Here is an 18,164-nt window from a genome sequence, read left to right on the forward strand (position 1 = left end):
CAAAATGATTTGAAGAAAAATATTTATTCAAATACAACTCTTATTTTTTTAATCTGTTAAGATTTTAAATATAAGTAATGTATTTATTAAGATATCACTTTTTTTTAATATTTTTGATTCTAAAATTTGGATTAATTTTAAAATTTATACTTAACATTGGCATATTTCCCTTCAAATTTACCCTAACTGATAAGTTAAACTAATCTATATAACAATATCAAACGATCAAAACTGCAATAAACTAGACTAACTGTATTTAAATTCATAAAACAAATCAATAAGGCACTACAGTACTATTCTAGTCACTCGCAACACAGTAGGGAGATTTTGTCTGTCAACACAGTACCAATATGAAGCAATACCAATATGAAGCAAGCTCGCATAGGCTTACAGTTAAAATTAACCTCTTACTTTTAAACTATGGTGTTTATCATAAAATTTACATCAACTTTCTGGTCTCGGTGAGGACTGTGATGACAGCTAGAAGACCAGAAGAGTTTAAATGAAATCTGTTTTAAAAACTTTGAAATAACTGTCCCAAAATCATTAAAAATAATTGATTACAAGCAAAATACTAGTTTTCAACCACTTAGAATCACAATCAACCTTTTGGAAAATTTTCAGTGCTGGAAACTAGGTTAGAACTGTATTTCTAATATCATAATTCCCATAAACTAAAGTTAAATGTTAGTGAAAATGTGTTATGGAAATGATAAATTCTAGCAAATCATAGCAACTTGTTCAAACAAAACTGGTCTGAAGAAAGCCTGATCAGGTATGCAATGTATATATACAGTCAAAAGTCGTTAATTCGGACACCCATAATCCGGAATGATCTATAATCCGGACTTCAAAGCTACAAACTTTCTGCGCATGCGTGGTGCACGTAAGACCTTTACGGCTGCGAATATGTTTGTGCGCATGCGCGTTTAATGTGTAACGGACGGTATAATGTTGCAGATTGCGTTGCTCCTTAATCTTCGAATTGGATCCGGCTTATTATCTTTTGCCGATTGTTAGAGCAATTTCATAAAAGTAAGCTTGAACTTTCGATTATGTCAAATAGAATTTCCGATAAATATTTACTAATATGTAATTTGTATCTACAAAGCGAAAGTATGTTTCGAAATCCGAAATCTGTTTATCAATTTCACGCGGCAGATTGGAAGTTGATCTGTCAGCACTATCCTTATCTTCAGGGCAGATGTTTTTATTTTATTTGGCTTATAATTCCTTACTAAGTGTAGTATTTCATCTCGATGTACTCCGTCTTTGATATGATTTAAATCAAATTCCTCGTCATTATAATTCACTTCCGATAGTGTAGAAAGTGACACAGAGGTTATTGAAAACGAAAAAATTTCGATTGACAAATTAGTCTGTATTCTCGACACAGCAGTTATAGGACTTGAACAGCGGAACTTTGTAACTGAACAAGAAATTATATCTGTTTAATAGAATTAAAGAGAAAGTATTATCACATGAAACGAAGCAACTTACATTGAAAGAAATGTTTAATAAAATAAAAAAAAATATATTAAGCTTTTTCTTTTTGTAAATTTTGATACCTTTTAGATCATAATTGTTCTTTATTTCATAAATTACAGTTTCATATTTTTAATTTTGTAATTTCTGCATGCCATCTTACCAGATTTAAACTGATGATCTATAATCCGGAATCGCCGAAGTCCCGACGAGTCCGGATTAACGACTTTTGACTGTATCAGATTTTGTCCATAAACTTAATACACCAGACAAAATCATAAACAACTCAAATAAACTCATAAAAACAACCTTTGAAATGTATTCATTACCCAAACAGAAAAATGAATGAAAAAAATAGATGGAATTAAGTACCATGATGAAATCAAATGAAAGTTATTGACTAAGAAAGAAAAAAATTAGCAAAGTACCTGACATATAATATACATCCCTAAAGTTTGTCCTGGGCTGTGGAGTCGGAGTTGGGCAGAGTTTGGAGTAAAAGGAGTAGGAAAAACAGGCAGTGGGAGTCGCTAAAAGCAGGTCGACTCCGACTCCAATTTTTGCTGGACAGTTTGAATTTGAAATGAAGTTAAAGTGTGTTGAAAAACAAATTAATGACAAACTGAGTTATTATTTTTAATGAACTATATACATTAATAAATAGTTATTTTCTATTTTATTGACATGTTAATAAATATGAGGGAGGAGGATAGATGTGATATTTGGCATTAGTGATTAAACTGATTCATTTAGTTACAAATCTCTCTGGTAAATTTAGGCAAGCAGCAATAGCAGCAAGAATTCCCAAAATTGATGCCGTTCTCAAGAAGCGAGCAAGAAAAAGAACAATTATTGATCAAGCAACACAATGAAGAAGTACATATTTGATGATATAGAAGCTGTTAGAATTAAGAACTTTTTTAAAAGATGTAGATAACCCTAATGTTTCACTTAACAGAAAGACTGTAGAAGAATCTTGCAGAATTGGAAACTCTTCTTTCTATAGCCACAAAAGCTGCAACCTGAAGAATTAATGGGAGGTGAGAATAGGATGTTTGTTCTTTTTAAAATGGAGGGTTTATTGCAGAAGGAATCATTTCTTCAATGAAGAAAAGAGAAACTAGCTTGCTTAGACAATAAGATCTTGCTATGTTCAATATATGTAGATCCAAAACACCGAATTTTGTTGGATGACGAACAAATTAAGAAGGTAAAGAAAGCCATATATGAACTTTCAATAAGAATGAAATTATTTTCAGAACAGTTGGAGTATTCAAATCAGGACAGTCAAACTGCAGACATTGCAATTGAGTCTCTATCATCCTCTTTCAGTGATGAATTAGATTTTGAGATATATTTTTGGATAACATTGAAAAGGCTAAGACAAAGCGAATGAAAATAAAGAACCAAGAGCCTTTAGATATAAAAATGAAGAATTACAAACAAGATTTCTACACAGCCTTTGAAGACAGAGAAAAATACGATTGCTCTTTCAAGACACCTCTTTTAATCTCTTTTAGAAATTATAAAAATCTATCCTGAAAAGTTAAAAGAAGTAGCCCCAACAATAACAGCTCTTCCTTCTACTCAAGTCAGCGTGTACTACTCAAGTCTTCTCAGCTCTGAAATTTATCAAATCGGATTTATGGTCCTCCAAGAAAGAAGATCTTGCTGAAGCTATACTGTTTTACTGTTTCTTAGAAATAACAGTACTATTCCGTTTTGAGGACCGTAAAAAAATTGCAGTGAAAATGTATGTGCAAAAGTGCTAAATCTAGCAAACACACCCATTTAACAGCGCGCCAAATCTAGCGTACGCGCCGATTTCAGATTGCATAAGTTTATATAGTTCTATATTTCTTTAGATGCCACTGAAATACTAGTTTAATTTTTAAATCCTTTTTTTGATATCCTATGGATTTAAAAATTTGGAAATTGCCCATGAAGAAAAGTCTGCAATAGAATTTTGGGTAAAGTCCAGAATCACCCACTGCTTGACGCGTTTTTAAGAATTGCCCATACTCGGTATCCATGTACACATAGACCTATTTTCACTTTTAGAAAAAAATCCCAGATTTGCACAAAAATGGCACTGCGCACACACTTGACTTTTTCTATGTACACATCAACCTATTTTCACTTAAAAAGTAAAAGAAAATTGACAAAAATCCAATTGTTTTTACCCTTGTAAAAAGCGGCAAACAAATAAGTGGGCGATTCTGCATTTTACCGAGAATTTTTTCATAGAAAAGGCATCATTCATTATAGAAAATTTTGTTTGAACAACCAACAAGATGAAATTAAGCTTTAGCAATAACTCAGTAGCGAAATAGCGATGCAGGCTAGCAATTTTTATATAAATTATAAAAATTATCTGAAATAGTTATTTACTCTTATGCTTCCATTCAGTCATGTTTAGCCTTTTTTATATAAATTATAATAATAAAAATGTATTATACGAAATTAACATTTCATCTAAATTAAAACATCAATCTTAGATAGCTATTTACTATTATACTTCCTTTCTTGCATTAAGGTTGCAGCAATCAATAACCATAGAGCTCAAATCAAAAAATTCAACGCATAAGAAAATAGCATTAAAATAAATACACCATCACAACTTAATACAGCAGAATTAGAACACTTTAAACACCATGACTTCAACTCTATTCAACTTCAGATACTAGATATAATACCCAATCACAAAACACGAATTTTTCAGGAATCTCTCTATATACTAAAACAACGTTCACTTTATCCATATGGACTTAACACTTATATACATAGTCATAGAGATACTTCTAAGAAGTCTATTTTCAGCCAATCTAAACTCTACAGCATTAAAACACAGAGAGGAAAAAGAGGAAGCAAAATAAAAAATAATGCAAGATTTTTATCCACTTTGAATATACTTGCATTGAAAAAACAATTGAAATGTTTTTTTGACTCAGACTGCTTTCCCAAGAAACTTCTCAACTGGTTACACTCTGTACTAATAAATTCCTTATCAAACTAAAAAAATTCATTCAAGAAAGCTACGACGACATACAAATCATTAAAGACATGATTCTTGATTTTAGTCTTTTCAGACTCTCTAATAGTCTCACTCAACGCAAAATTTATTTTAAAGTCAATTTTCTGCATCCGCAGTTTGACAATATTCATTTCTCAAGAATAATCAGAGATTGTAAAGATTACTTCCCCGCAGTTGACACAATACCAATGATTGCATTTAAATATCAAAGGACCTTAAGCAACTTGCTTACTAACCATCATGAAATAGATGAAACTGCAGAATGACACTGTAAGACACCAATTTACAGCAATTACGTAGATTCTCATCACCAGCACATAATTACTGGCAACCTGAATATCATACAAAACCATCAACTAAAAACAGTGATGAGTTATGGTACAAAATTTAGACCAGTCAGAAACATTACTACAAATTACTGTTACAAGACTTTTGAAAACAACATCAACGAATTTATAGTTAAAGCAAGCTATCAACTGAATTTACCCATAGATACCTTCTTAAAATGGAAAGCTAAAATTCTTCAACGCATATCCACAGAAATCAGTCACCTCAAATTTAAAAGTACACTGAATTGGTCGCAACTTACATCAGATATTAGTAAATTAAAACAGCTTTTTACTATTACAAAAATAGATAAAGCAACTAATAACTTTAGCATTATATGAAAACAATTCTACACTGAGATTATTCATAAAGAACTTCTCAACGCAACTACTTATCAATCAGCCAACCTTACAGAAACATCTATAATAAACAGGATTAAAACTTTTCATAAGAAACTGAATATTACTTTCAATGCTAACTACAACAGATTTACTAATCTTTATGCGATTCCCAAATTCCATAAAACACCAATAAAATTTAGATTTATAGCTAATGGAACTAATAATTACAAGAAAAATATAGACTATTATTTTTCAATTCAACTTAATAAAATCTGTAAATTTATTTTCAATGATTGTAACACTAATCATAACTATTGCTAGATCATTCATAATAACACTCCTGTCATTAATACCATTCATACCATTAACATCCAAAACATTAACTGCTATGATTTTGAAAACTTATATACCTCACTTTCTCTAGAAGAAATCTATACCAGTCTACTTGATCTACCAAAACTTTTCCCTAATATACTCAATATCATGACTCTTGACAAATGGAAAACCTACCTAAAATGCACACTTTTTCATAACTACATCAAGTTTCAAAATCAACTTTTTAAACAAGTCAGAGGATTGCCAATGGGCTTACATTCCAGCACCTCGATCTGTAATATCTTTTTATTTGTCAAAGAATTTAACTTCCAAAAAAATCTACAACCACAAGAGTTAAATTACTACAAACACACCTATAGATATATTGATGACCTTATTACAATTAATAATTTTGGTAAAATTGAAAACTCCGACATTTATCCGAATTGTCTTAAACTTAATAAAACTAATAATTCACAAAATAGCATAGACTTTCTAGATCTTCAAATCATTAACTACAAAAAAATTTTACTTTTTGACAAAACAAGAAACTTCAATTTCAATACTAACAAATTAATAAATTGGAACTCCAACATATCCAAAAAAGTAATAAACAATACTATAATTAATCAAATACAACGTATTAAAACTATATGCACAGATACAATATATTTACAACGCAAAATTATGATCCTTATCAAAATTCTCAAAAATAATCTAATTCCCTGTCAATTTATCAACCATTGCCTTAAAAGAGCAGGCGTTAAATACTCACTCTAAATCACTTAACTGATAGGGATATGATAATTTATTCCTAAACCTGAGAAGGCGGTATAAGTTGGATGACTGTCAGTTGAAAGATTTGTGTATAGTGTAATTACTTATTGCATATGTTGTAAAAAGCTAATTGTCTTCAGACATATACTGTTACTATACTGTTACTAAAAAAATGGGCCTATTTCCTGCCTTTAGACTGTCTATTAGCTCTTGGACAGCGAAAATGCCTTTTTCCTTTCTTAAATTCTTAATCATTGCGACACGACAATTAGCCAGAAATTAATTAATTTCCATTCACTAGTATTTTCTAAAAAATCTTAACAGACGGTCTCTCTCAGATAAGAACTCCACAAAATACATCCCTCAAGAATTCCAAGTCCCACCCACTACCATAAATTACTTCACCCAAGTCTTACCGACTGATATTATTCAAAGCCCCTACTGCCGCTAAGAATTTTCGGACACCCTACACTTCTGAGTCAGACACGAAGAGAACACTTTGCCAACTCCCCCACTAGAAAGAATGTAAGTTACTTAATACCTTTCTGGCCTTTATATCTTCATGTACATTCACTATCTTATTTATATTATTTTCTATATTATTTTTATATTATTTTTATGTTTTCTTTGATTCGTTTTTACAAAGTTTGCATTATTTATCTTTTTTATAATCTTCTATGTTTATTTCAACTTTACTTTGAATTCGATTTCATAATGACAATTTCCAATGTTTAATTTCTACTACTAATAATAATATAGTACTCAAATACATAAAGATGATAGTGTCGGGGACGGTTACTCGAGTTTTACAGGATTTCTCTACAGTAATTGATTTTTACTCCAAATTGAATTGACTAAAATGCTTCATGAGAATAAGTTCCTTGAGTAGCAACTATTCGCGGAAATAATTGGCCTGACTAGAATTGCCGATTTCGCTTTAACTTATAACTTGAGTAAAGACAAAACACTTTCATATTTACGTATTTTTATCAATTATTGCTCATTGAACAGAAGTTGGTTTGTTCCCCTTGAAAAGTCAACTAATTTCCGATCAATGACAATAATTACATGTTTTAATTTTTCCTTTTACAATTGAAATATTATTCTTCGTGATGATTTAACTCCAGTCCCCGTTAAAACATTTTAACATTTTGCTTTCAAATTACTTCAAAACATCTTTCAAAATATAACTTACCAGTATGGATGCACACTTTTAAAATAATTCTACTTTAATTAAACTTAGGAGATAATATAATCAATTAATCAATACTGTTTAGGAAATAATTTATTATTAACTAACTTTGCAGCAATTGCGCAAGTAATAATAACTTGTATTCACACTAAATGGATTTAAGTTCATACAACATTATATATATATATATATATATATATGAGGGAGTAGGAGTCAAGAGTCTTTAAAATTAAAGGAGTCAGTCATTTTCTCTACAGACTCCACAGCCCTGGTTTTGCCAACAGTATAATTAATAAGTACCCAAACATTTCACAGATGATGGCAGTTATTTCTCAAAAGACATGATAGTTTTAAACAGCACAAAAACTGTTGTATGTCTCATAAACTGTTATATCTCTATACTTAAAATTAATTTTGGATTTACATTCAGAGGATGACACTTATAAAACCTATTTGAATGCACATATCATAATGAAAATAATTGTTATTTATAGTTAAATTAATAATTTAAAATTTCATTTCTAAGTATAAATGAATACGTACTGCTTTGACACTAGGTAATACATAAGGTTTTCCACTATCATCCCGATATGCACCTACGCCTAAATTAACTTTTTTTGGATTGGTATCTTTTTTGTAAGCTTCTGTTATTCCTAAAATTGCATCAGGAGGACCCATTTCAACATGTGACCACCAGGAGCTAAAGAGAATATATTTTTATAGGATTTAGAAAAAATACAAGAATATTTTTTGCAACAAACAATAAACTTCACACATTTAATTCAAATGTATACTTTGCATATACAGTGCACCCAGTAATCATGATTAGAGAGCAATAATGTATGATACAATGTACTTTCTTTTTAACACTACATGCTATGGAAAGAAATTTGAAAAAAATAGTTATTTGTCCTATATTTCACATAATGGATTTTAAACAATTGAACAAGAAACAGTTTTCTTTGCATGCTGCAACTATTATCAACCAATATGGTATTTCAATGTACATTTTTAACACTTTCAATCAAATGAAAATCATGATACAATACAATTACAATCCCATATGGTTAAAATTGACATTATTATATGGCTATTTTCCAAAAATAGATAATATGGTATTACTATATAACTATTTTCCAAAGGTGCAATTATTTGGTATTAATCTTTGCAGGGTAGTCTTAGTAACAGGAAAGAGAAATTTATAAAGTGGAATGGTACTTTACTGGTATCAGGTCACCAGTCCTGAAATGTGGGAGCCTGTTCATACAATGAATGGAATAGCTGAGCAATATTTAATATTTGCAATGCCCAGGTTGTGCACGATACCGAATTAGTGCAACGCTCTAATGACTTTTTAACATGTTGAGTGCCACGTCTGTCCCTGAGGACCGGCAGTGAATTTTCCGTGTGGCCAGCGTCGGTCCCTGGCAGTGAACTTTCCATGTGGCCGGCATCGGTCCCTGGGGACTGGCACTGGAATTTTTGTTGGGCTGGCGTCGGTCTACTGGACCGACAGTATTAAAGTTAAGAAATAAATATAGTCTCAATGAAATGTGATCAAATTTAGTTTTAATGAAATGTTTTGAAACATTCTAAACAAAAATACGGCTTAGCTCACTGCTGGCTGAACGGAAAAGACAGCAAATTCGGCGCCGCAATCAACGTGTTATGAAAAAACAGATTGGTGTATACATGAGGACAACAATATGCACAGCGATATGTTTTACTTGAAAACGATCAAAGAATTGTACAGCTTCAGTACTGTGCACCTTAGACTATGTGATACACTATTGCTGTTACAAGTATTTCTTTTTTCTTTTTCTTTCTTTTTTTTTTTTTTTTTTTTTTTCTGAAGCTTTATTTATTATTAAGGTACTGCCATCTAATTAGATTTCATGCCAATGTTTATGTTTGGTGCTAAGCGACATCCTCTTAATAGAAAATACCAACAGATTAAATAGTTTAAAATTTAACATATATATTTCAGATACGTCAGGAAATTTCAATAGTGAACATCATAATAACATCCAATTTTGCTAAATCTGAGTTTGCTAACAGCAAAACTGAATCAGTAGTTGACTACTGTTATCTATAAAAACATAGCAGAATTACTTAAACGGGATAATAAGTTATGTTCTTAAACAATATTAAATCAAATTTTGATTTCTGCTTCAAGGTACATGTACACAGACATTTTTAGTTTTAGCATCTTGCCATTTTTGATTATGCTTAAAGTACTTAGAACCTTCAAAGGCATTGAAAAATTTTCATTTTCCTAACACTTCTGAACTTACATAACTTCTTTAGCTGAACTTCCTTAACTCCTTTAGCTACCTGCCTATCTTCAAACTTGATTCACTTTCCTCTAAGCATAAATGTATTACAAATCCTTCAAAATGAACCTTTGAAAGTTTTATTAAGCAAGAAGGAGAGATGTACCAAAGGCAGTGCAAGCGGTGTGACCACTCTAGGCAGAAGAATTTGGAAAGTTTTTAGAATTTACGAGGCACTGGGCAGAAAAATTTAATACCTGCAGATAGAGGAAAACAAATGCCTAGTCCCAGCCTTACTGAAAAAACAAAAGGTTATAAAACTGAAATTAGCCGGTACTTGCCAACAACATCAATAAAAATACCACCTGACTCTATTTGCGAGCTTTTGGCAACCCCAGAAGTTGCTCCAAATTTTTCTAGAAAGACGAGACTTCCTTTCCTTTCCCAATTAAACCTACTTTTTCCTTTTTTTTATTTCCCCTATTTTCTTTTAGTTAACACTTTCTCCACAGAAAATTCTTGGGATTATGTTTGATATCTTATGTTAACTTTTACTTTATGCATCATGTGCTTACTAGATTTTGTTAAGAAATGAAGAAGTAATATCCATTATTTCTAGGTATATGGTACTTTTCCAGAAAATGCAATGGAAATGTAAAGTCATAAAATATTAGTTATAAAAACTAGCAAATGATTTGACAGAAGTCATCTTATTTAGTAGAATTAATATGAAGGGTAAGGCAAGTTTCAAAGAGTAATAACTTAATGCAATCAATTGAATTTGATTGCATTAAATTATTATTCTTTATTTATTTCTGGCAAAAGAATATTTGCCAGAAATAAAAAATCTGTTTTATCCATTTGTCAATGTCAAAAACACATTTCATTGCTAAAATACATCAATAAATTCATGGCATATTAGCAGGTTCTGATTAATCGTATGTAAGCTAAGCCTCGAAAGATCCCTTCTTCTCGTTCAACAAGTTTCTTTGCTTCTTTATTACAATGGCCTATCTAATTTATGTTGTTTTGCATTTTCCAAAGGAAAAATTCTCAGATATGTAATTTTCCTTTTGATAAAAAAAAAAAAAAAAAAAAAAAAAAGAGTGGAAAAATAGATGCAGAAATACAGTATATAAGAAAACAACATAACTTAGACTGACAGTTTCATGAAGAAATTTCTTCACCCAAACTACAATTGAATTTTTCCTAAATTTAGCATCACAAAGTAGAGTACAAAGTCTGTAATCCAGACATCCATAATCCGGAATGACCTATAATCCGGACTTCAAAGCTACAAACTTTATGCACATGTGTAAACGTACAATGCGTTTATGCATGCGCGTTTAATGTATAACTGACAGTATAAGCTAGGTAAGATCTAAGGCATTTCAGTTAATGTTGCAGATTGCGCTGTTCCTTAATCTTCTAATTGGATCTGGCTTATTATTTTTTGCAGACTGTTAGAACAATTTTATAAAAATTAAGCTTGAACTTTCAATTATGTCAAAAAGAGTTTTCAATTCTGGAGCTGCCAAAGGATCTACACAGCGAAAGCATGTTTCGATGTCCATTAAACAAAAAGTGGAATTACTGCAAAAAATGGATAAAAGCCTATCCCGTCTCAAAATTATGCGAGAAGTATGGCACTGGAAAGTCCGCTATATATGACACAAGAAAAAAAAACATTTTGAATTTTTTGTGGAAGCATCTTAAAACAACTTACATTGAAAGAAATATTTAATAAAGTAAATAAATAAATATTAAGCTTTTTTTGTAAATTTTGATACCCTTTAGATCATAATTGTTCTTTATTTCATAAATTACGATTTCATATTTTTAATTGTATCATTTCTGCATGCCATCTTACCAGATTTACACTGATGATCTATAATCTGGAAAAACCCCTAACCGGAATCGCCGAAGTCCCGACGAGTCCGGATTACGGACTTTGTACTGTATTTCTAAGAAAAGTGCAACTGTTCTCAGTCTGTGGTTTAAATCTGGATGCTCTGAACTCTTTCAGGACAACAACCAGATTCACACACTGAAAGTAATATGTTCAGGGTCACTATCAAAAATTTAGAATTATTTTGCAAGTTAAGATTCTGAACTCGTAATTTCAAATTTCATTTCAAAACATACATATTGTAATACATACTGTTAAGGTTTGGACAACGCCGGGGGTGGATCAAAAGTGCGCACTCACTGTAAGTTTTTGATAGAACTATATGATAGTATGCAGGCATGTATTTCTCCAATTGACATTAGTTAATGTTAATGACATATAACTATCTTGTAACATAATCAACTACTTCTTATATATAAATAAAATAATGTGTGAAAGAAGTCCCATTAATGGATTACCAGCACAGATGACAGCAATGTAAAGAACCAACCTTACAGTTAGCTGCCCTTGGTGGTAATCCAATAATGGGACTTCTTTCGCACATTATTTTACATAAATAAGTAGTTGATTATGTTACAAGATATTTACATATGAGTAACATTAATTAAAGTCAATTGGAGAAGTACATGTCTGCATACTATCGTGTAGTTCTATCAAAAACTTATGGTGAGTGCACGCCTGTGATAATCGTGCAGCCACCCCCGGCGTTGTCGAAACCCTAACTGACTCCTTTCCTGCAGCAATCAATCGCCAGAGGGAGTTGAAGAAGCTTTTTCCCTCAAATACAAGAGGAAGGGTGGTATCAGACATTACACGTATGCTTCTACTGATTCCTTATGCCATAAATAAAGTTAACAACATAGTTTCAATGAGCCACAAGCTTTCTAATGTCATAGCTTTTCTTCATGTTTTACTGTTGGAGTGAAAATCTGCTTCTGATAGTATTTGAGCTTCTCCATATTAAAAAAATAAAATAAAATAAAAAAAAAAAAAAACACTCTAATGACAGATGTTAAATTAGCTAAAATATTACCTTATTCTAGAATTGAAAATTCTGATATACCACTTAATATGATCACATTTAATGTTACCATTAAGATATTGTTATTGAATTGCTGTAGTCCCACCCCTTTCTATACAGAAACATGGAAAATGCATCTCTTATTGTGATCAACTTGTCAGTTAATGTTATCAAGTTATTATAGAATGAATGTGTTTCTTATAGCTTTATTCAGAAATCAATCAATTTACATCAGGCCAGCTGCCATAAAAACATTAAATTCAAAATTACATTAAAATTACATCATGAAAATTTTAAAAACACTTAAGAATTACAGCACTAGAATCTTTACAATACTAAAAAAATTAACACATAAAATTTACAGATGGAGAACATCACCATTATGTTGTAACTTAGGGTCACGGTCCGGACCAGATGAGCAAGTACTGCTTATTCATAGTATCTGTTTTACAAGTACAGCATTGGCTTTCAGTCTGTACGCCTATTCTACCAACATGTCCGTCTAAGCAGTGGTGCCCTGTAGGCAGTCAGATATTAGCCACAGCATCTCTATGTGACCTGCGACTGAACTCATTCTAGTCATTCCTGGTATTTTTCCAGAGCTTACCTTTCAATTTAATTGATAGTTTTGTGTTGTAAGCTGACATAAAATTCTCTCAAATACTTCTTCTAAGTGAATCCAAAGGTATGGAACTCTGTTCAATAACTTTGTACCCCTCTTTGCCAAGAGATCTGCTTTTTCATTACCATAAATATCTATGTAGAATGGTATCTAGTGAAATTATACTGTTTTACTATTTCTACTTAGTTCCTCGATATCTTGTTGTATTTTTTTATATAACAGGATGCTCAGAGTGCTATTGAAGAGCTATTGCCTCTATGGCCAACTTAGAATCAACAAGAATGACAGAATATGTGAAAAAATTCTAGATTTCAAATTACCAAAAAGACTGCATGAACTTCTGCATAAAAGTTTGTAAAAATATTCTAATGACAGATGTTAAATTAGCTAAAATATTACCTTATGCTAGAACTGCAAATTCTGATTCCTCATACAGTAGGCACTGATTAATGTGATCACATTTAATGTTATCATTCAGATATTGTTGAATAGAATGAATTTTTAAACTGAAAGAATGTCAGCAAATTTAAAAAAAAAAAAAAAAAGGGTCGATCGAGCAAATTTAAAAAAAAAATAATGCCAGCAAAATGCAGTGTGAAAACTGCAAAATGATGGAAACATGTCGCAAGTAAGGGATTAAGTCACCAAGCAACTTGATTTTGATTTAACTCCTCCACATCAAAGTTGCCCAAAATGCTCGATCGTTCAGATATCAGAAGGTTGCCCGAATTATTTTCTACCTGGTGCTTTCCCCCCATCACATTAGTGCATGGTTCATTGCTTTTGGTTGTTGTTACATGACATGCCAATTATTCTTTTCAAGTGAATAAAAGTAGTTCTGTTACCTGAATGCACCTTCCTTCTTCTCTGTTTAGCTGTTGATGCCCAAAGTTGCAATGCTACCCTACGGGAAAATGCACACAGTGGTGAAAGAGCATGAAAACCCCGAGAGAGAAGTTTTTGTTTAAGTAAGTTAATGTCAGTGCTGTAACATTCTACTTAGTATGGGTGAAGGAAATCCACTGCAACAAAAATACATACATACGGGCATTTTAGATGTTTAAGTGAAACAGATTATGGCCTTTATCAAAGCAAGAGTTAAGACAACATTTAAACCTTGGAACCTTCAGTAAGTCACATTAAATTAGAAAAAAGACCTGTTAAAGCATTCGGCAGATATTACTAACAGATCAGATTCCTGGTGTAAGCTTTTGTATTAACAAATTTTTCACATTATTAACAAAATTCTGCAACAAGTTTGGAAGAGATCTAGTGATTAGTCATTTTAATATTTTTGACAATACTGCTTTGTGTTCCAGTCTCAGTTTGAATTCTAACCTGATTTGTATAATATTTTCACTAAATCAAAAACTGTGGTTGGATCCTAGCACAGCCCACACCATTTGCGCGAATGATTTTGGTTATGGCGCGTACCAATGTGTACATGAACAAGTCAAGGAAGTGTGCAATTCTCTGATGTTTTTTAAGTGAAAATAGGTTGATATGTACATGGATACTGAGTTTGTGCAGTTCTTTGACTTGCTGTTTTCAAGTTGGCAATTTTGAGAAGCGTGCGAAGCTGTGCGCACTTCCCCAGTTGGTCACCAAAGGTCTGGGCTCTCCTAGGATTTTACCCAAACTGTTAAATGCTTAACCATTTCAGCAACTTTTATTAAAAAGCTGCTGAAATTGCTAAGTCTCTCATTCTGTATGAAAATTAAGAAACAATTCCTGAATTCTTAATTGCATATATCAAAAAAGGCCAAAATAACAAAACACTGAAATTACACAAATTCAACAAAAACGTGACTGCATAACTCAAGCAGAGAACTTTTTAGATGTTTGCCTATTGTTTCTAAGCAAAATAATGTCATGTTATATATTACACAATTTATATATTATATTCTATACCATAGAATATGCAATTATGCCTTTTTTAACATAGAATATGCAATTAAGAATTCAGGAATTGTTTCTTAATTTTCATATAGAATGAGACTTAGAAATTTCAGCAGATTTTATAATAAATATTGTTGAAACAGTTAAGCATTTAGCAGTTTTTGGTTTAGTGAACATATTACACAAATCAGGTTAGATACAGGATGATTATTCAAGTATGATAAAGTTATGACTGTGCAAGTTTCTGGAACAGAGAATCCAGTTTTGCCACTGAGGATGGTTAGCACACAAGAGCAGTAGACAGCAGCCGAGAGCAACTGAAATATATTTATAGCACATGAAATTTGTTTCAAAGAAAGATATTGGGAAAGGAGAGAGAAATGTCTTAATCTTATAAGGCAATGATTGCCTGCTAGCCTTATTTCCTGCACAGGTGTTCGCACTGCATTTATCATGCTGCAAGTTACAGTCATACGTGCATGTTGCAAAATCTCAATCAATATATATATACACACACACACACAAACACGTATATATACATACACGTATATATGTGTGTGTGTGTGTGTGTGTGCGTATATTGAGATTATTTTGTTTGCAGTCCTGGTAAACTGCATATAAATGCTGCACAGTATTTATGGACTGCTAGCCTTAGGATGTGCAGCAAATTTTGAATGAGCTATTGGTTGGTTAAGATAGCTGAATGATGGCAGATTGCACCAGGTACAATTATAAGAATATGGAAAAGATACTATCCCCAAGTCATGTAAAAACGAGCCAGTTTCTCTCAGGAAATTCCCCAAGAAAGTATTATTCCAAAGACCGACAGTTCTGGTGTTATTTCATATTCATAGGATAAACAGTGCATATATATATAGATATATATATATAATCTTACAATACCGGGCTCCATGTAATAAAATTATTGATCACAAATAATGGTTCATTGATTTACTTCCTAACATCCAACGAACTTAAATTTTCATGTTATACTCTCTTTCAATGACTTTCATCACATTTTTTAATACACATTTTGAGCTGTTTTTCGAATCATTGATGCAATAAAAGTATTCAATATAGTTCAGAATTAAAATTATTACAAAAATTATTTAGCCTTTTTTTAAATTATAAACCTAAGCACTCAAACGAAACTTGAAATACCTCGCAATTCCAATAGAGAGAAAAGATTTCAAATTACCTTTGCCGGTTTAAACAGCTAATAAATGCGCATGGCGTACATTTTATAAAATTTGAAAATAAAATTGGATTAATTGAAGACAATGCCATGTTAAACTAATTTGATGACACTGAAAAATTTCGCGGTAAGCAGCAGGGTGATTTCAAATGCGAGGAAAGGTCACAGAGGAAAGGAAGGTGAGCCACTGGAAATCCTCAGTATACCTTCTCGTGATTCTCCAATCGAATGCGATTTTGCTATTGGCGGGATTTCTAGATGCATTTTAATCATCAAAATATAAAAAGAATGCTATAATTATAATTATTTTATTTTATAATAGTTATTGTATTTCATTTTTCTTTAATTACATTATTTAGAAATTATCAGATTACTAGACTGCCCACTACATAATACTTATGTGGTTTAAATTCCGTTCTGTACTGAACAACACCGTTTTTCGGGAATTTCTTAACGTCCCATCAGTTTGAAAAAAATGACAATTTTGTGCCTGTTTTCATAAAAGCTATTAATATGTTTTGCTAAGCAAACAAAAATAAACATTCACTCACAACTTGATAGTTACGTTGAGAGTTTCTTTTTAAATAAGCGAAAATCGTGAGTCTCGGTATTATTTTAGTTTTATAAAGTTTATTCTTAAGAAAATCCACGAAATACAGCATTAGTTGATAAAACGTATTCTTCTAGAAACAGTAAGTGATCGAAAGATAACTCTAAGCTAAGCATTGAGGTGAAGAGAAAGCTAAATTTTGATACAAATCTGTGTCACGGAATGTAAAGATTTCTGATAAGTTATAGAAAGACCAAATTCTTTAAAAACTTCACATGAGATATAACCGAAATACAATCGTGCTAAATATACAGCTAGTCTCAAAACCAGAATTACAACTTGTAGAAGGAGAAGGATGCACCCTGACCGCTCGGATTCACACAGTGTCAGGAAATAATACATGAATGCTGTCATAACAAGGTGCACACATTAAAACACCAGAAATGAAAAGAAACTATGTGAATAAATATGTGTTTTGATATCAAATGTATATTTACAAAATCATGTTTTATGTTCATATTTTTGTTCTTTGGTTAAGAGTTGTGTGATTAATATTTATCGAGAGCAAGAGAGTACTTTTTTAAGAGTTATTTTTGAGATGCAACATAGAGAAAATACACTAGAAAAATATTATATACTTATTTATTGAATATGATTTTATGAAAATTTGGAGAAATTTTACATATTTGTTTGAAGAGACTGATCGGAGTTAAGCGGTGTAACACCAAGGTCCCTAGGTCAGAGACCTCCAGTTCGTAATCAGAGCAGTGGAGTGACGTCAGTGTCATTCTGACTTCTCGTAAGGAAACTTTACTTGACGATGGCATGAACCATGTTCTGAGCTCTACTTCGATCTTCGTAATGTATTTTTATTGTAATTTTAGTACTTAATATATTCTTTTGTTATAGTTGAAATGTCTACTCTTATTTACCTTATTTATATTATGCAATAAGCGCACAACCACCAAAAGTGATGAACCTTTTGACTGAGCACGCTGCCAACAATGAATTTTCACCGACTGTAGCCACTGTATCTCTGGCGTTTTGAAGAACTAACTCAAAATGACGAAGATGGACATTAAAAGTATGCTACAACGTATCTCGTCAATTATTTTATAAGACCTGTTATATATTTCTTGCATTTTTTCAAAGTCGTGCATATCATCGTAGTAAGGTTTAGCAAAACGTCAATGTGATCTGTTTCATTCCGTCGACTTCGCCAGT

The 18,164-nt window shown here is 31.7% G+C and overlaps 1 protein-coding gene across 1 annotated transcript in view; it reads right to left on the bottom strand.

Moving 5' to 3' along the window:
• The window catches only part of Got2 (glutamate oxaloacetate transaminase 2), a 74,140-nt gene extending 57,568 nt beyond the window's left edge, over positions 1 to 16,572 (bottom strand). Inside the window, exons 1-2 of the mRNA XM_035357158.2 lie at positions 16,394 to 16,572; positions 8,015 to 8,171 (exon numbers count right to left, since the gene is read on the bottom strand). Coding sequence (XP_035213049.1) covers positions 8,015 to 8,171; positions 16,394 to 16,482 — 246 coding nt within the window. The 5' untranslated portion in view covers positions 16,483 to 16,572. The remainder of the gene's footprint in view (positions 1 to 8,014; positions 8,172 to 16,393) is intronic.
• Between the last annotated feature and the right edge of the window lie 1,592 nt (positions 16,573 to 18,164).

The sequence above is a fragment of the Stegodyphus dumicola genome, chromosome 10 (assembly GCF_044657685.1).
Source record: "Stegodyphus dumicola isolate Sdum_Otavi_A_Nest chromosome 10, ASM4465768v1".
NCBI lineage: Eukaryota > Metazoa > Arthropoda > Arachnida > Araneae > Eresidae > Stegodyphus > Stegodyphus dumicola.